This window comes from Nomascus leucogenys, chromosome 15, assembly GCF_006542625.1.
Source record: "Nomascus leucogenys isolate Asia chromosome 15, Asia_NLE_v1, whole genome shotgun sequence".
Taxonomy (NCBI): domain Eukaryota; kingdom Metazoa; phylum Chordata; class Mammalia; order Primates; family Hylobatidae; genus Nomascus; species Nomascus leucogenys.
In genome coordinates, this window is record NC_044395.1 from 9,444,867 (window position 1) to 9,465,233 (window position 20,367).

The 20,367-nt window shown below is 44.2% G+C and overlaps 1 protein-coding gene across 3 annotated transcripts in view; it reads right to left on the bottom strand.

Annotated features, from left to right (window-relative positions):
- The window catches only part of STT3A (STT3 oligosaccharyltransferase complex catalytic subunit A), a 30,441-nt gene extending 12,478 nt beyond the window's left edge, over positions 1-17,963 (bottom strand). The window contains exons 1-9 of one of the 3 annotated variants that reach the window (XM_003253351.4): positions 17,840-17,963; positions 14,471-14,593; positions 13,356-13,416; positions 6,999-7,120; positions 6,182-6,327; positions 4,843-4,933; positions 3,355-3,461; positions 2,625-2,789; positions 815-995 (exon numbers count right to left, since the gene is read on the bottom strand). In XM_003253351.4, the coding sequence (XP_003253399.1) occupies positions 815-995; positions 2,625-2,789; positions 3,355-3,461; positions 4,843-4,933; positions 6,182-6,327; positions 6,999-7,120; positions 13,356-13,416; positions 14,471-14,558 (961 nt within the window). In that variant the 5' untranslated portion in view covers positions 14,559-14,593; positions 17,840-17,963. Of the gene's footprint in view, positions 1-814; positions 996-2,624; positions 2,790-3,354; positions 3,462-4,842; positions 4,934-6,181; positions 6,328-6,998; positions 7,121-11,225; positions 11,316-13,355; positions 13,417-14,470; positions 14,594-17,799 lie in introns of those variants that run through there. The other 2 variants (XM_030828923.1, XM_030828924.1) reach the window with 2 other exon arrangements.
- Positions 17,964-20,367: the final 2,404 nt, after the last annotated feature.

Here is a 20,367-nt window from a genome sequence, read left to right on the forward strand (position 1 = left end):
AGATTATATCAACTATATCCTCGAGTCCTGCTCTGAATTAGTCAATAGGTAGACTTGAGCAAAATCAAATTAATCTCTGAGAAATCAAAGTAGGGAAAAAGAAGGAAAATTTGGCTTTCCAACCAACTAAACAGCCATGATTTAGTTTTCATGGGATTAGATGAGTGCCACCTTGGAGGATATGGTAAGCAATATAATGACTTCTCCCACCCAACCAATAGGAAAGAAAAAAAGGAAAGAAAAAGGAGAAAGATTCACAAGGTAACATATAGTCCTTTCAGCAGGTGTGATTAAGAGCAGCTCCAACAAGACATTTTCTGCTATGCTGAATCCAAACACTGGGCTGAAAAGTGGATTGAATGTAAAATTGTGGGATTGTACATGCTTCCTATGAAAAAAGAAATAAAAAAATAATCTTTTGTGTTCAGAAAATACCCTGTCTTTTGGAGTTTATTCTATGTCTGTACCCATCTGCATTTAATAGTAAAAGCTCTGAGCCTGACCGGGTGCAGTGCTCACACCTGTAATCCCAGCAATTTGGGAGGCTGAGGCAGGTGGATCACCTGAGGTCAGGAGTTTGAGACCAGCCTGACAAACATGGAGAAACCGTCTCTACTAAAAATACAAAATTGGCCGGGCGTGGTGGCGGGCATGGTGGCGGGTGCCTGTAATCCCAGCTACTCAGGAGGCTGAGGCAGGAGAATCGCTTGAAAGGCTGAGCTGAGATCGCACCACTGCACTCCAGCCTGGGCAACAACAGCGAAACTCCATCTTAAAAAAAAAAAAAAGAAAAAAAGCTGTGAGCCTTCCCTACCTGTCAGCATGAGGAGAGCTCCCACGGTGAGAAGGACAAAGCCTACCAGAGAGATGACGCTCCGGAAAAGAACTTCAAATTGTTGTGGATTCAACTTGCTGCGCAGGTAATCCACAAAGGCATGGATCTGGCAGAGACCAAAGACCCCAAAGGCTGCCATGTGCTCTGATGAAAGGACAGGCTGTAGGTAAAAGGATATATATGTTAACACTAAGGAAAAAAAATGAGTAAGTCCAGTGCAGGCCTGCATTATTCTTATCTAGTTCAAACCAAATGGTCAAATGAGTTCTGAGGCCCCAAAGGCATCAGGGCCAATCTAGGGAAGGGTTTAATTCACCAGCCATATTTTCTACAGAATATTTGCAGCCCCCTAAAGCATAAGATACACTATCATTATCACATCTCTGGCTTTTGCTCAGGTTATTTCCTTAGCCTAGACTGTAATTGTCCCCAAATTCCCATCCACTAAAATTCTCATCATTCAAGGTCCAACTCAAATATCATCTCTTCCTAATCTGCCAAACTGAAATCAATCACTCCTCTCTATGTTCCATATAACATTAGTTCTCTTCTAGCACTTAATCATTCTTTGCCTTAGATTGGTGGTTCTCAAATGCTAGTGGGCATCATAATCACCAAGGGGGTAGGAGTGTTAAAACACAGATTGCTGAGCCCCACCTCCAGAGTTTCTGATTCAGTAGGTCTGTGTTGGGGCTCTAGAATTTGCATTTATTTCTAACAAGTTCCTAGCTGCTGCTGCTGGTGATGATGATTCAAGAACCACACTTCCAGAACTGTAGCCTATCGGATATAGACAACTGCATGTATTTCTTTCCCTGCAAGAAGACCAAAACTGCCTTAAGGACTATGACCATATTTTTATTCTTTTAACATGTTCAAGTGATTAGCAAACTGCATATACAAATGCTTTTCAACTTATGATTGGGTTACATCCCCATAAACCCATTTTAAGTTGAAAATATCTTAAGTAGAAAATGCATTTAATACACCTAGCCTATGGAACATCACAGCTTAGCGTAGACTACCTTAAACATGCTCAGAACATTTAACATTAGCCTACAGTTGGGCAAAATCATCTAACACAAAGCCTATTTTATAATAAAGTGCTGAGAATCTCATGTAATTTATTGACTACTGTACTGAAAGTGAAAAACAGAACTGGAAGTACGGTTTCTACTCAATGCAGATCACTTTCACACCATTCTAGAGTCAAAAAATCCTAAGTCACACTTCATAAGTTGGGGACAATCTGCAGTAGGTGATCAGTAAAGAAATACTTGTTGACCTCTAGATAAGGTTTGCACTTTCATGATAATTTCACAAGAGAAATCAAACACACCACATTATTCTTTGATTTAACAGTTGTCTGTTAACCCTGTGGAGCAATGTGGTTAAAGGTTTGTGCTTTACTTCCTGAAGCACTTACAATTAGATGCCATTAAGATTAGGATTCTCTGCTACTACATGGGGTCATCTGCATTAAAAGGACTGGAAATTTTAACTTTGATCACTCATCTGAACTCAACTCAACTAAATATCCCTCCCCTTCCCACAAACTTAAAGCCAAAGTAAGAGCCGTGGAATTCAAACTCCACGGAGCAAATATTAGCACACTCCCGGATGCAAACTTTAATGACCAGTAATTCTGTTGCTTCAATTAACACAAGTAGTTCAATATAAAGGCTGTGAATAAGTCGTGCTATTCTTAACAGAATCTAAGATAAATCAGTCTAGTTGGGGCTGCATAGAAAAAGTAGCAGCTGAAAACCCTACTCAGTCAAGGGCTCACCTGGAAACCCACAAAGGAGATCTGCATAGAAAGTATAGTGCCCAGGCAGTAAACAGTACAGTAGGCCACGTAGATCCGGTGGGAGAAACGGCCTGTGAGCATCAGCACCAGGACGTGGAGAGGAATCAAGTTGATCAGGAACACATAACCTCCCCATGACGAGACCTATGATGGAATAGAAAAAAACAGTTCCTTTGAGTATGCCTCCTCAGACCACCACCACTATATTGTAGGATATTACCTGTGACTTTTTAAAGAACACTTATAGTAACTACAACTTTATTTATGCCAAATGGCTTAAAGAGTTCAAATAACTGATTTTTTTTTTTAACCAGGAAAATCAAGTCCTTACATGTACAGGTCACACAAAATAAAATAAATTTTAAAAAAGAAAATATAAAATCAAGTTCAAACCCATCACTGTAACTCAATCCCCTGCTCCCTTGTGGTTGCTGGTGTCATGATCACATAACGAGAGGGACTCAAGCCTCAGAATTAATCTAAATGCAATCTACTGTAAGATCATACAGAGGATTTAGGGATATGTGAGCAAGTAGAAGCAATTAAGGAAGTCTACATGTATATGTAAGTATGAACAGAAAAAATATACTGGAAAAGAAAAAAATTTAGGGGAACCTACCAGAAAAGAAAGTTGGTAAAACAATAAGTACCCATAGGAAATACAGTATTGAGAGAACTTTAAAAATTAAAAACATGTAGAAAAAGTTACCATGTAGAAATAAGCAAGGGCACACTTAGCTGCCCAACAGATGGAACCAGTCTTTACTGCCTTGATCCACATGTAGTAGGTGAGTAGCATGCAAAAGATGGCAATCCCTGCAGAAAGGACACACCAAAAATTCAACAAGAGGCCAGGCTAGTATAGTCATTAAGAATACTGTTCTGGAACAGACTGCCTGGATCTACTACCAAGTAATAGTGTAATTTTAGGCAAATTATTTACTTCCTTTTGTTTCAGTTTCATGTAAGAAGAATATCTACTTCATAAAAGTGTTCTGAAAACAAATATAATTAATGCCTGTAAAGCACTTAGAAGAGTACCTAGCATATAATAAACATTAAGTAAATATTGGCCATTATTATCATTCTTTCCAAGCACTGAACATCCTGCTAGTATAGTTCTAAAGACATCTTATACTATCATTCATCATCCTGCCTCTATGTCTTAACATATAATACTCATGCCCCAATTGCCCCTTTCCTTGATATCTCCCTAATGAAGTCCCAACTTCAGGACCTAGTTGACCCTCAGCCACTTCCAGAAAGCCTTCCTTGATTCCCGAATCTGCTTTTTTTTTTTTTTTTTTCTTAAAAAAATAAAAATAAAAACAACAACAACAACAAAAAAAACAGGGTCTTGCTCTATTACTAGGCTGAAGTGCAGTGGCAATCACAGCTCACTACAGCCTCAACCTCCCAGGCTCAAGTGATCCTCCTACTTCAGTCTCCAGAGTAGTTGGGACTACAGGCGCATACTACCATGCCCAGCTAATTTTTGTATTTCTTATAGTGACAGGGTTGCCCAGGCTGGTCTCAAACTCCTGAGCTCAAATGATCCACCCACCTCAGCCTCCGAAAGTACTGGATAACAGGGCGTGAGCCACCAAGCACAGCCCCAAATCTCTCCTTTCACTACATTCCTGAAGTACTCTGTTCAAATTTTTATCATGGCACATAGTACTATCTCCTGTCACTGGAGTTATATTTATATGTCCATTTTAATCTTCCTTAATAGATGATGGGTCAATATAACCTTATTCATTATCTATCTCTTTAATTTCTTATAATTATGCACAAAGTAATCTTATTCATTATCTAACACTTAATACTATGTTTTCCCAATAACATTAAACAAATGTATGTTGAATTGAAAATAAGTCAATAAGTCATTAAAATTTTAAGGACATCTATTCCCTTTATGTAGGAAAATAAAGCAAATGATTATAATGTTAAAACAACAGTTAACTATTTTATGACTGCAGAGATGAACCAAAGACTTGTAAGAAAAGTTACCAACTACCTTTCTGGAAAGGATGATGGGAAGAGAACATGAGCTTGTCCAAGATCCGTTCCTGCCCATTTCTAATCTTCTCACCCAGTTACCATTTTTATTATTGCTAAACCATAGACTGCACTTTGTGAAGCTCTGTTGGATAATGAGGCGAGAAGATCTTCTTCAGCATTTTAAAAGTCTTACCTTCATTATCATAGGAGCCAGCCACAGATCGGGAGATATATCCAGGAACTACAGCAATCATGGCAGCAGCAAGAAGCCCAGCCCCTGCATCCTGTAAGAAAAAAAGGTAGTAAGACTTTAACACCAATACAATGCTGAGAAAGAATAGAGGATCCACTAGTCCATTCTCTTTATAAGGGGCCCAGAAAACAGTCCAACAATATCGAAGGTAGATGTGAGATGTTAGAAATGCTAGAAATGCTCACAGCACAAGAAAGCTAAAAACTTCATGACCAATTCCCCATGATGACACCAAACCTGACACTGAAAACACATATGCTGAGGACAGACAAATCAAGTGAGATGTCAAACATCAATGCTGTCCCAGAATGGGCTGTTTGGCTACCAATCTCCCCAAGCTCATAAGTCTCTAACCCTAACAATATCTGTATATCATTGGAACACCAGTCACACCTCTAAAAGCCATGCAAGGACAATCAAAGGAAGAAAATTATGATTTCAGTTAAAAAGCCAAGAAAGCTAAGTGATAATCTACCTAAACTGAAGATGCCAGGAGCTTAGGCAATAAAGCTTAAATATCACCAGGCACCCTTTGAGCTCAGGAGAAAGGAACAGATATAAGCCACATTCCAAAAAAGTAAAGACTTGTCTGTTGAAAGAGTCAAATTTGGGAAAGGGCAGCAAGGAGAAGGATGAAAAAGTTTTCCAAACTAAATTCAGGCTTCCCAAACCCCCTACTAGTTTATCACCTCTCAGGTATCTCTCTAACACCACAGCACAAACTAAGAATAGCATCTAGGAAGCCAAGGTCAGCAATGCTGAAACCTGGAAAAAGAGAGTCAGCGTTATGGAGTCTACTACGGAAGCCAAATGGTTTAAGAATTTTAAAATAAAAAAAAAATTTTTTTAAATCAACAAATGATTGCTGAGTACATTCCTGGTAGGAAAAACTAACCATTTTGGAATGTTCCTTTTTTTTTTTTTTTTTTTTTGTTCTCCCCTGGAATGTTTCATGTTGTGTTTTTTTCCTCTCCCTTATATTGTGAGGACTTCAAAATCCAAACCTCACATTTTGCATTTAAATGGTTTTTTTTCTTCATGTAGCAATTTACATTTCACTTTCAACTGTACTCTCATAAGGACAAACAGTTGCTAATGATAAAAAAAACACATATTCCAGAAAGGGGTTGGAATGAACCCAATTAATCTGGCCCAGTAAAAGCTGTCTTTACCCTCTGGCTCCCTTCCTTTCTAAGGCTCTGTCCCCCACCCTCCAGCATTTATTAGAGAGGCTCAATAACATTCATTCCCAAGCCTCCTGTCACCCCAAATCCTTCACCTTGAGCTCTTTGGTAAGGTGGTACGTGACGATGGTAGTGAAGGAGGAGAAGAGAGGGGCCAGGAACACACAGACATTCCGAATGTCGATGGTGATGTGGAAAAAATGGAGTACATGGTAGATTGCAGCAGAGGTGATCATTAAACCTGTAACAGGAAGAAGAAACTCCATTAGGTTGTCTTACCAGAACTTAAGGGAAAAAGAAAGGGAAAATCCCAGATACAATAAAGTGACTATGTTAAAGTCTTAACAAATCACCAGAAATACTAACACAGCAACTGCAGTAAGCCTATAAATTTCTCTCCTAAGGATTCAATCAGAAGTCTAGAATGTATAAAAACCACCCATCTCCACTCTACTACAAATGTACTCCTGTTTATATAAGATGCACTTTTAGGAACCTGTAATCAGGATGAAATTACAAGTGTCACAAGACAAAGCTATTAGAAATAAAAGAAACTGCGCGGTGGCTCAAGCCTGTAATCCCAGCACTTTGGGAGGCCAAGGCGGGCGGATTACGAGGTCAGGAGATCGAGACCACGGTGAAACCCCGTCTCTACTAAAAATACAAAAAATTAGCCGGGCGGGGTGGCGGGCGCCTGTAGTCCCAGCTACTCAGGGGGCTGAGGCAGGAGAATGGCGTGAACCCGGGAGGCAGAGCTTGCAGTGAGCCGAGATTGCATCACTGCACTCCAGCCTGGGTGACAGAGTGAGACTCCGTCTCAAAAAAAAAAAAAGAAAAGAAACTGGTTCTCTAGCATACAAATATTTGTGGTTTTTTTGTTTTTTTTTTAAAAAACACATCTGGTCTCCTTACCTGGGTAAATTGTTCCTCCAATGATTCGTCCCAAAGGGTACCAGGCTCGGTCATCAAACCAGTTATGGAATTTATAAAACCCCTCTTCAGCCAGGAACCTGGTAGTCCGATAATTAAAGTACCTATAGCAAGAAATAAACTTTGTTGTAAATTTGTGGTGAATTTTGCTCCTCAGGATACACCATTGAGAAATTCAGCATTACTCAATGAAAAATCAGTTTAGCATCAAATATTATGCCATGAAAATCATTTTACTCTACCATAAGTCTGTTTACTTCTATCTCCATGCTTGTCTCAACTAAAGCACTGCTTCTCTCATAAGGAAATGAGCCGGGTGCAGTGGCTCACGCCTGTAATCCCAGCACTTTGGGAGGCCGAGGCAGGTGGATCACAAGGTCAGGAGTTCGAGACCAGCCTGACGAACATGGTGAAATCCCGTCTCTACTAAAAATACAAAAATTAGCTGGGCATGGTGGCACGTGCCTGTAATCCCAGCTACTCAGGAGGCTGAGGCAGGAGAATGGCTAGAAGCTGGGAGGCGGAGGTTACAGTGAGCCGAGATCGCCACCGCACTCCAGCCTGGGCAACAGAGCAAGACTCCGCCTCAGAAAAAAAAATAAATAAAAAGGAAATGAAACTGGAGCCTACACCCCGTCTGGGAAGTGAGGAGCGCCGCTGCGCGGCCGCCCCGTCTGGGAAGTGAGGAGCGCCTCTGCCCGGCCGCCCCGTCTGGGAAGTGAGGAGCGCCTCTGCCCGGCCGCCCCTTCTGGGATGTGAGGAGCGCCTCTGCCCGGCCGCCCCTTCTGGGAAGTGAGGAGCGCCTCTGCCCGGCCGCCCCGTCTGGGAAGTGAGGAGCGCCTCTGCCCGGCCGCCCCGTCTGGGAAGTGAGGAGCTCCTCTGCGCGGCCGCCCCGTCTGGGAAGTGAGGAGCGCCTCTGCCCGGCCGCCCCTCTGGGATGTGAGGAGCCCTCTGCCCGACCGCCCCTTCTGGGAAGTGAGGAGCGCCTCTGCCCGGCCACCCATGTCTGAGATGTGACGAGCGCCTCTGCCCGGCCACCCATCGTCTGGGATGTGAGGAGCGCCTCTGCCCGGCCGCCCCGTCCGGGAAGCGAGGAGCCCTCTGCCCGGCCACCACCCCATCCGGAAGTGAGGAGCATCTCTGCCCAGCCGCCACCCCATCCGGGAAGTGAGGAGCGTCTCTGCCCGGCCGCCCCGTCTGGGTAGAAGTGAGGAGGCCTCTGCCCGGCCGCCCCGTCTGGGAAGAAGTGAGGAGCGCCTCTGCGCGGCCGCCCCGTCTGGGAAGTGAGGAGCGCCTCTGCGCGGCCGCCCCGTCTGGGAAGTGAGGAGCGCCTCTGCGCGGCCGCCCGTCTGGGAAGTGAGGAGCGCCTCTGCCGGCCGCCCCGTCTGGGATGTGAGGAGCGCCTCTGTCCGGCCGCCCTGTCTGGGAAGTGAGGAGCACCTCTGCCTGGCTGCCCCGTCTGGGATGTGGGGAGCGCCTCTGCCCGGCCGCCCCGTCTGGGAGGTCTACCACAGAGGCCAGAAGCAATGTGGGGGCTGGGCATGGTGGCTCACTCCTGTAGTCCCAGTACTCTGGGAGGCCGAGGCGGGTTGATCACTTGAGGCTGGGAGTTCGGGACCAGCCTGGCCAACATGGCGAAACATGTGAAAAATTACAACTGACCAACCAACCAACCAAGCGACGGCAAGGCAGGTCTACCCTGGAGTCATACTCTAATTTTTTCTATTTTCCTCCCTTTCTGATCCTTTATCCCACTTTCTTTTTCTTCCTCTTCCTTCTCCTTCTTCTTTGTCAAATAGAGGATTGAGTTGTTATCATTGATCCATGCAAAGTCCCTCTCTCATTTATTTTAATTCCCACCCCCCATTTCTATTCCCGGTCTTCCCATGTGCAGCCTTCCTAATATGTTTGATATGCATCTTTTTGTTTGTATGTACTTTTGGAGAATGTTTATTGTTTTGTGTGCAAAAAAAAAAAAAAAAAAAGAAACTGGAGCCTAACATTGTAACAAAGCAATCAAATGGGATACTTCATCAAGCTGACATGTGGTAAGCATTAGGACCGGTCAGAGAATTCAAGCACCATGAAGACAAAGCCACTGAGATGTGGGCACCAATAGATTTTGGCTTTTTTTTTTTTTTTTTTGAGACGGAGTTTCGCTCTTGTTGCCCAGGCTGGAGCACAATGGCACGATCTTGGCTCACTGCAACCTCTGCCTACGGAGTTCAAGCCATTCTCCTGCCTCAGCCTTCTGAAAGTAACTGGGATTACAGGCGCTCGCCACAACGCCCAGCTAATTTTTGTATTTTCAGTAGAGGCAGGGTTTCACCATATTGGCCAGGCTGGTCTCAAACTCCTGACCTCAGGTGATCCACCTGCCCTGGCCTCCCAAAGTGCTCGGATTACAGGCATGAGCCACCATGCCTGGCCAGATTCTGGCTTTCAAGTGACAGGAACATATTTTTAAAAATCTATACCGCACACAAAGACACGTGAATAATTTCCACTGATGAGAATCTTTAAAGATGTTGGTATACCATTATATGCAGGATGAAAAAATTTTAACCTACTTCATAACACAACTTTCTTAATCAGTGTTTAAACTTTTAACAAGGTCTACTCATGTGGTTATCTAAAATGCTTCTTATGTCACCTACATAGTAGCATAAAAATATAGATTCCAGCCAGGCATGACAGCTCATGCCTGTAAGCCCAGCACTTTGGACGACTGAGGCGAGAGGATCACTTAAGCCCAGTTCAAGACCAGCCTGGGCAACACAGTGAGACTCCGTCTCTACAAAACATTTTTTAAAAATTAGCCAGGCATGGTGGCACACACCTATACTCCCAGCTACTCAGGAGGTTGAAGTGGGATGACTGCTTGAGCCCAGGAGGTCAAGGCTACAGTGAGCCATGATCGCAACACTGTGCTCCAGACTGGGCAACAGAGCAAGACCCTTTCTCAAAAAAATATAGAAAGATACACAGATATGTAGACCACATGAAAAATATTTGATATAAAATGCTTAAGAGCTATAAATGGAAAGATAGTTCTTTAGGCCCAAAATATATAAGTCCTTAAGTTTCTTATTTAAAAAGAAAGAAGGCTGGATGAGGTAGCTAACACCTGTAATCCCAGTACTTTAGTAGGCCAAGGCAGGTGGATCACTTGAGCTCAGGCATTCAAGATCAGCCTGGGCAACATAGCGAGACCCTGTTTCTAAAAAAAAAAAAAAATACAAAAATCAGCAGGACTTAGTGGCACACGCCTGTAGTCCCAGCTACTCAGGAGGCTGAAATAAGAGGATCACCTGTGCCCAGGGAGGTTGAAGCTTCAGTGAGCCCTGATCATGACACTGCACTCCAGCCTGGTGACAGAGCAAGACCCTGTCTCAAAAAATAAAATAAATAATAATAATAATAAGGCCAGGCGTGGTGGCTCACTCCTGTAATCTCAGCATTTTGGGAGGCCAACGCGGGTGGATCACCTGAGGTCAGGAGTTCGAGACCAGCCTGACCAACATGGAGAAACCCCGTCTTTACTAAAAATACAAAATTAGACACGCGTGGTGGCACATGCCTGTAATCCTAGCTACTTGGGAGGCTGAGGCAGGAGAATCACTTGAACCCAGGAGGCAGAGGTTGTGGTGAGCTCAGAGTGTGCCATTGCACTCCAGCCTGGGCAACAAGAGCGAAACTCCATCTCAAAAAAAATTAATAATAATAATAAATAAAAATAAGTAAGAGGCCGGCGTAGTAGTCCATGCCTGTTATCCCAGCACTTTGGGAGGCAGAGGTGGATGGATCGCTTGAGCACAGAAGTCTGAGACCAGCCTGTATAACATGACAAGACCCAATCTACAAAAAATACAAAAATTAGCCAGGCGTGGTGGCGCGTGCCTGTAGTCCCAGCTACTCGGTAGGCTGAGGTGGGAGGATCACTTGAGCCCAGGAAGTTGAGGCTGCATAAGCCATAATTGAGCCACTGAACTTCAGCCTGGGTGACACAGCAAGACCCTGTTTCCAAAAAAAAGGAAGACAGACAAAAATAAACAAAAAGAGTCTCAAACTAGAGACAGTTTAATTACTATGGATAATCATGACTAACCGTCCTCTCTGCCCACCTCTCTAACCCTATTTCCTCCTTGGTCAGTCAAGTTTTGAAAGCTGAAGTAAACAGAAGCAACAGATGGCAGAAATCTCTCTTTCTGTTTGTCACTGATGTTATTTTGGTGACTGTCAGAAACAGAAGAGATGAGGGTTGCAGACATCAGTATGTGTCAGAATTGTGTCCTTTACCTACCAGTAAGAGAGGCAGAGTGACAGAGGAAGTATAAGTTAGTAGGAATAGGTCTGGACTGCGTTCACCACTCTGGGAATCAGTTTCCTCCTCTGCAAAAGGAAGTGCCAAGTCCCTTATGTTCCCTAGCAGCTCTTGACGACAAAGCAGATGCTCTTGCATTCCCTGATTATCTAACATCAATATTTGTTCATTCAGAGGGTCTGAGAAAGAAGCCTAACAGATTGGGATCAAGAAACAAAAGGAGGCTGGGCATGGAGGCCCATGCCTGTAATTCCAGTACTTGGGGAGGCTGAGGAGGGAGGATTGCTTGAGCCCAGGAGTTTGAGACCAGCCTGGGCAACATAGTGAGACTCCATCTCTACAAAAAATTTTTTAAAAATTAGCTAGGTATGGTGGCACATGCCTGTGGTCCCAGCTACTTGGGAAACTGAGGTGGGAGGATCACTTGGGCCCCACAAGTCAAGGCTGCAGTAAGCCGTAATCACACCACTGCACTTCAGCTTGGGTGACAGAGTCAGACCCAATCTCAAACAAAAAAAGAAAAAACGAAAGGACATGTTTCCTCATTCATGAGAAAAAATATAAACTGAATTTGGGAGGCCCCAAACAGAATATTTGTAATGCTTCCAAAATGCTTTCAAATATCTACACAAAAACAAAATTATAAATTTGCAAATAGAGGCAGGCATTTTCAATCAATACTCCACAAGACTGAATATACTATTTTTAAGATATCAATAATATTTCAAGAACCTATGATTTTGCCCCTCCAAATTCGTTATAAGCCTTAACTTTAGGCAATATAACACAGTGACTGCAGTCTCTGGAGTCAGACAAACCAACATTCAAATCATGGTTTCTCCATGTACTGAATAAGCAACCTTAGATAACCACTCCCAGCCTGAGTCTCCTCATTTCTTTTCTTTTGTTTTTTTTTGTTTTTTTTTTTTTTTTTTTTTTTGAGATGGAGCCTTACTCTGTAGCCCAGCCTGGAGTACAGTGGCACGATCTTGGCTCACTGCAACCTCCACCTCCTGGGTTCAAGCGATTCTCCTGCCTCAGTCTCTAGAGTAGCTGGGATTACAGGCACATGCCACCATGTCCAGCTAATTTTTGTATTTTTAGTAGAGATGGGGTTTTACTGTGTTGGCCAGGCTGATCTCGAACTCCTGACCTTGTGATCCGCCCGCCTTGGCCTCCCACAGTGCTGGGATTACAGGCGTGAGCCACTGTGCCCAGTGGAGTCGCCTCATTTCTAAGAAGGGAATAATAGTACCTACGTCTTAAAGGGTTGCTGAAAGGATTTAGAGATAATCTGCAAATTAGCACTTGGAACAAAGTAACTGCTAGTTATTAATACCACTAAGGACTTCCACTATATCTTTTTCATCTATTGAACAAAATTCCTAATCAAACTGATAACTTCGAGTTTTTTTCATCGCCCTAGAATTTAACTAAGAAGCCCAATTTCTATCACATAAATTGCTAAACAAACAAACAGCAAAATGTCATGAATCTCAAGTTCATCATTTGTGATTCTCTTCTGAGCCTGGAATACACACCAGGACCCTTTCCTTCAATCTGCAAACTTTTACCAAACTGAGCAGCCAGAATTCTCTTAGCCTAGCCAGATCTTAAGTGATAGGCAGACATACTAGCAATGCTTCTCACATTTTTTGAGTTTCAGAGACTTGGTCAATTCCAACACACACACTTTTTTTTTTTTTTTTTTTGAGAGATGGGGTTTCACCATGTTGCCCAGGCTGGTCTCGAACTCCTGAGCTCAAGTGATCCCTCCACCTCGGCCTCCCAAAGTGCTGGGATTACAGGTGTGAGCCACTGTGCCTGGACTCCAACACATGGGTCTTAAAAGGAGATAATTATCTCCTTTGGAAGCCTTTAAGGTTTTTTTTTTTCCGTTAAATGTACTGAAAGCACATCTCTATCACTGAGAGCTGACTGAAATTTGAATCTGAAACCCATGAACCTGAATGCCTCCCAAAGGAAATAATACCAGATCAAGCAAAGGTACTCACGGATCAAACTCATGGATAACACTTTCAAATCTCAGGACAGCAAAGAGACGAGTGGAGAAGGCTGCAAAAACCAGAGAGTTAATATTTTATTGGTAATGTGCCATGAAAGAACAGCAGATATAGTATTATAATGAAGACAGTATTATCCAGTAGAGAGGTCACAGAAAATATAAAATAATCCCTGAATAAAGTCTTTATCCATCTCTCCCCACATAAAGGAAACAAGAGAAGTTTACTTTCCCCTGACAATGGCATCTGCATTTTCCACTTTCATAGGTCACAGTTAACTATAAAAGCCTATAACATTACATTCACCTACTAATACCAAACTCAACTTACATGGTCATCTTTTATATATGCTGACTCCCCCACCATACACACATAACTAAACTTAACCTTGGAGCAAAGTAATAGGTATGGCAAGCAAAACTATACCTAGGACTCATGAAGCGCCAGAAAATCTAAAATACAGAGTAAACTCTCAAGAGACTTTCGAAAATACTATAGGAGGCACCTAAATTGAAGATAATTGTCTTTTACAAAAATCAGTTATCCAAGGGTCCCCAATATCACTTTCAGCCCTGTGAGAAAATAGAATTGGCACAGCATGCTTCCCATTATTTCAAAGATGATCATAGCCCTCTTTTTTTTTTTTTTTGAGACAGAGTCTTGCTCTGTTGCCCAGGCTAGAGTGCAGTGGTGCAATCTCGGTTTACTGCAACCTCTGCCTCCCAGGCTTGAGCGATTCTCGTGCCTCAGCCTCCCAAGTAGCTGGGAATACAGGCATCCACCACCACACTCAACTAGTTTTTGTATTTTTAATAGAGACAGGGTTTCATCATGTTGGCCAGGCTGGTCTCAAACTCCCAGCCTCAAGTGATCCACCCGCCCCAGTCTCCCAAAGTGCTGGGATTACAGGCATGAGCCACCACGCATGGCCCATAGCCCTGACTTTTATATTCCTTTTATTTTGCCTTCATAAAATCATACTGATGAGGAATGGAAAAACATAACAATCTGCTAAAAAGAACAAGGCATTTTAAGATAGCGATTTTCAATTTTTTTCTAGACTTTCTTCTTTCTATCCCCAAAGAGAGGTTCACATGCACACTCACATAATACAGCAGCCATTGACAGAATGAGAAGCTTCAGAAGTGTGTCCTGCTTCTCATAGGACAATCGCAAAAATCCAAATTTAGTCATCTTGACATGAATGGGTGGCAACACACGACGATCAGCTAAAATGAAAAAGTCAAGACCACAAGATATTGAACACCTTCAATTTACTTAATTTTCATATTTTATGACGAGAGGGAATCATAAAGGACATAAGAGCTAGCAAAAACACCAGGGAGGGTCAAGGCTAAGACTAATATCCAAGCCTGGCCTAAAGTATGATCAACTTGCAAGGAAGTAGGCATAAGTCAGGTCTATGTGTCAAGACTAAAATGGAGTGGTCAGAATAAACCATCCATAATTCTATTTCCCACTCCTTCACAGCTAACAAGTACATAAGCACAATTAGCAATAGTATAGCACAAGGAAGAGATAAAAAATAAACAGGAAAGATTGGAAATACTGAAAAATAATAAAATGGAGAAAGAGAGCACTCAGGAAAAGGCAGGACTGTATGGGGGGTGGGGGGGAAGGCAGGAACAATGAGACCAGAAGTGCAAGCCCCAGCAATTTCGGAGGCTAAGGAGGGAGGATCGCTTGAAGCCAGGAGTTCAAGACCAATCTGAGCAATACAGCAAAACCCCATCTCCACAAAAAAAATTGTATAAAATTATGCAGGCTTGTGGTCTGCACCTGCAGTCCCAGCTATTCAGGAGGCTGAGGCAGGAGTTGGAGGCTGCAGTGAGCTAGGATCACACCACTGCACTCCAGCCTGGACAACGGAGCCAGACCTCCTCTCTTTAAAAAGGAAAAAAAAAAAAAAGTGAAAGGCATTAAGAGGAAAAATAGAAGTCACGACTGAATCAACACAATTTCGAGCCCTAAATTTAAACTTCAACTGAATGGCTATAAACTTTTTTCTTTTCCAAATCCCAATGGGGCTGTCGGGTCAACTAAGAGCATAACTGATAACTAATGCAGGTACAATCATGCACTCACGAACAGGAGGAGGTACACAAACACAGATCCACTGTGCTCTCAATCCCATATATCAGACTGTAACGACTGCTCAGATCTATACCCGCTTCCAATCATCTTTCTCAAGGCATCTCTGTAACTGACAATGCTGATTTAAGAGACTGATTAAATTACACAGAGACAGTCTGATGGCATCAGATGATCATCTAGAGGGAAAGAAAACGAATTTTTCCTACTGAAGCAGAAGAGTCAGGGGATTAAAAAAAGTAGATTAAAATGTTGAGGGACACTATCTGTAGGCAGTTCAAAATGGAAATCACATGACAGATATGAATTATTTATATAGCAATATAGCATTAATCTACCATAGGTTAGTTATTCTTGTATAAGACAGTACTACTCTCTTTTTTTTTTTTTTTTGAGACGCAGTCTCACTCTGTCGCCAGGCTAGAGTGCAGTGGTGGCATCTCGGCTCACTGCAACCTCCACCTCCTGGGTTCAAGCGATTCTCCTGCCTCAGCCTCCTGAGAAGCTGGGACTACAGGTGTGCGCCACCACATCCAGCTAATTTTTGTATTTTTAGTAGAGACGGGGTTTTACCATGTTGGCCAGGGTGTTCTGGATCTCTTGACCTCATGATCTGTCCACCTCAGCCTCCCAAAGTGCTGGGATTACAGGCATGAGCTACCACGCCTGGCCCTACTTTCTAAAATTACAAGGTGATCAAAGGCTAAGTTATAACGACTATAACAAAGGATATGTAACATCGTTCAAGACGTTTTGCTTTTATTCTTATTGACTGACATATAATTGTACATATTTATGGAGTACAGTGTGACACTTTGGTACATGTATATAATGTGTAATGATCAAGTCAGGATAATTAGTAGATTCTTCACCTTATTTATTTATTTATTTATTTATTTATTTATTTTTTGAGACGGAGTCTCGCTCCTTCACCAGGCTGGAGTGAAGTGGCACGATCTCGGCTCAGTGCAACCTCCGCTTCCCAGGTTCAAGCAATTCTCCTGCCTCAGCCTCCCGAGTAGCTGGGATTACAGGCGCGTGCCACCACGCCCTGCTAATTTTTCTGTTTTTAGTAGAGACGGGGTTTCACCATGTTGGTCAGGCTGGTCTTGATCTCGTGACCTCGTGATCCACCTGCCTCGGCCTCCCAAAGTGCTGGGATTACAGGCATCAGCCACTGTGCCCGACCTATTTTTTTGTCTTAGGAATATTCAAAATCCACTCTTCTAGCTATCTGAAAATATACAATAAATTGTGTATTTTTGTTAATTATACTCCTAATAATAGTTATCCTATAGAACACAAGAAATTATTCCTGTCTAGTTGTACTTGTGTATCTCTTAACAGACCTTTGTCTGTCCTCCTCCGTGAATCTTTTCTCCCACTATTATTGGAATAAAGGAGAAAAACAACAACAGCAACAACACTGGACTAGGTGGAAGGCATATAGAATGCTAGCCCCAACACTGAGAAGTCAAGCATGTTTTCCATAATTAACTGCTCCAGAAGAGCAGTTTTAGAAATGTGTTTAAGTATAGTCCCAAAGGGAAACCTTATTTTGCAACTAAAAATAAAGGCCTAACTACTCCAGGAGGTCAACAATCCAGCCGTATCTCTCAGGGTTTGCAGCTGTTTTCTGGAATGCCTGAAATAGGAACAAACTTAACACCACTGCGTTGATATAAGCCACACACCAAAATGAGACTGCTAGGATCTCTACCTGAAAACTGAGTAAACGAGCTAGTCATTTAGGGCAGGGCCGTAAGGGAGATTTCATCTCGTGCTCTTTGGTCACTTTCGCACACCGCCAAGCAAATAAGAGCAAAGACACCTTTCTTAAAACACTTACCAATCTGCTCTCCTCAACTGTGCCCTGCAAACTGTGGCATCTCCTGCCACCCTACCTCTAGTTTCCCAGACTGCAATTTCCCCAGCCCCGTTTTCCTACACACGTTTCCACACCCTCTCACAACCTTTTACTCTCTTCTCCCTTCTGGTCTCTCCAGCGGGTCCCACCTCCCTCTTCTTCCTACTCTCAAAGAACTGACCATCTCTGATACCCCTCAGCGCGGGACACTCATCACCCCAGCATCCTACGCGACTTCCCCTCCATAACTAGTCCCAGGACCCAGTCTTTCCCACGCTCTGTCCTCAAGACCCACCTTACCCTCCCTCCCCAGACCTTCACATCCTTCCATCCAGGAAGCCCCCACACCACGCCCCACGCCCTCTCCTCTGCAAGGCCCTAAGCTCTGCTCTCCAACCCCATTTAGAGTTTTGCCTCCTGCACTTCGTTCAGCCCCATCAACGCCATGGACTGTACCTGCCGCTGATTTTCAAGTTACGTTCTACGGCCTTCTCACCTGGCCGGCTTTCCTAAACGATCCGCGGGGCTCCCTCAGCCATCCGTTCAGCGGCGCACCCAACCCTGGCAGCAGCCGGGTCAGCCTCCCGGACCGCTCCCCCGTTGGCTGGCTCCAGGCCAATAGGACGCTTCGGGAGAGCGATAGGATCCCGGAATTGTTTGTCAAATCCGGAGGCGCAAACCGGGCTGCGATTCCAGTTGTTAATTGGTCATTACAGCTATCACTTAGCAGTCTAGAGGCGGGTCTGTATGCTCCCGCCGAGCTGTCATAGGCCGGCGCGTAGGAGTCAAGAGCGCGGAAAGAACGCGCCCCAAGCAGTTTGGTTGAGGGCCGAGGAGTGACGTGTCGGTTTGCGGACCCACGGGGAGTCGCGGTGGAAAGGCGTGGCTCGCTGGCTCCCGTCATGTGACAAGAAGCGGAAACTACGCTGCAATAGGCTGTTGCTCCAAGTCCCAGTAATTCGAAATGCGGAGCCGCTCGTCTCCGTCTTTTTTAAGGCAGAAATTGTTACCTAATACAAGGTGAAAGGAGAGGAGGGAAGCATTTTCTACCTGTTTATTCTCAATTAAAACTCAAACGCTTACTCTGGTCCAGACAGTTCTTTTGCAGGATGTGCCTCATAGTTGACTCGAGCTTTTACTGTTCTCTGGTGACTGCGATGGACCTGGGAACCTTGACAGAGTTCACAGCCCCTGGCTTTGTGAAAGAGCGTGCCTAGGCCTAAAGGGGTTGTCGGGGCTAAGCTGGAAGCGTCTCTACTGCCGGCTGAGACAGCCACCGCCGCGGAGGCACAGCCCTCCCTAGCAGCAAGCGGGCTTCCTCGGGAGACCGGGAGGCAGCCCGGCCATGCTTAGTCAGTTCAGCCCTTTGTTAAGATACCCGCCAGAGAGCCGCTCTCCCTATCCTAACTTGCCTCTCTTCTCTCGCACCCCACGCGCTCCCCGACCCCCAATAAGTTTGCCGAGGGCAGAGAAGGGGACGAAGTTTCAGCAGCAATTCCATCATCTCAGACTCGCACATATACACCTTTATCCTCAGGCACTTCCACTCCCTGCGCGCCTCGGTGAGCCAAGGCTACACCAGAGAGAGTGGGAACGTCCCGCAGCTCTTCGAACTTGTTGCCTCTGCCACTCACGCAGCTTCCTATTCTCCCATGAACGGAACCCACCACTTATTGAAAGGTCATTATTTAAATAAGTGCTTCAGAATCACATGTATTTTTTTAAAAATTCACATGACCAGGCTCGCCCCAGGACGTTGTGATTCAATAGATCTGCTTTTTGTTTTGTTTTGTTTTTAATAGTAAGTGTTCGATGTAATTTTACTTTAACAAAAGGAAACTGAAGCTGAGCCTGAAGGAATTACAGAACTTGAAGTAAATGCTTCTTCAAAATAGGAGTTTCGGTGGGGCGCGGTGGCTCACGCCTGTAATCCCAGCACTTTGGGAGGCCAAGGCGGGCGGATCACGAGGTCAGGAGATGGAGACCATCCTGGCCAACATGGTGAAACCCCATCTCTACTAAAAATACAAAAATTAGCTGGGCTTGGTGGCGCGCGCCTGTAGTCCCAGCTACTCGGGAGGCTGACACAGAATCACTTGAACCAGGGAGTCGGAGGTTGCAGTGAGCCGAGATCGCGCCACTGCGCTAAAGCCTGGCGACAGAGGTAGACTCCGTCTAAAAAAAAAAGTTTTTTCTCTTTAAAAAAAAAAAAAAAAGCGGATGGGGGGTGGGCATTAAAATTAGAAAGACTGTGTTTTTTTGTTTTGTTTTTTTTTTAAGTACTACCCTAAGAATATTAACGCCGGTCGTGGTGGCTCACGCCTGTAATCCCAGTACTTTGGGAGGCTGAGACGGGTGGATCACCTGAGGTCAGGAGTTCGAGAACAGCCTCACCAACACGGTGAAACCCCATCTCTACTAAAAATACAAAAATTAGCTGGGCTTGGTGTCAGGATCCTGTAATCCCAGCTACTTGGGAGGCTGAGGCAGGAGAATCGCTTGAACCCAGGAGGCAGAGGTTGCAGTGAGCCAAGATCGTGCCATTGCACTTAAGTCTGGGCAGCAAGAGCGAAACTCCGTCTCAAAAAAAGTAAAAGAATATTAAGATGTTAGATTTTTTATTAATTTTTTTCAAAGGCCAGGCGAGATGGTGGGCTCCTGTAATCTCAGCTACTCAGGAGGCTGAGGCAGGAGAATTGCTTCAACCCAGGAGGCAGAGGTTGCAGTGAGCTGAGATCGTGCCATTGCACTCCAGCCTGGACAACAGAGCAAGACTCCGCCACCAAAAAAAAAAAAAAGTATTAAACATGTTTCTTAAAGAGAATACATTTAAGCTTCCAAGTGATGAAATTAAGTAAACCTTTTCACGTCAAAATGTACTATTAAAGAATAAAGTTTGGGGCCGGGTGTGGTGGCTCACGCCTGTAATCCCAGCATTTTGGGAGGCCGAGGCGGGCGGATCACGAGGTCAGGATTTCGAGACCAGCCTGACCAACATGGCGAAACCCTGTCTCTACTAAATAT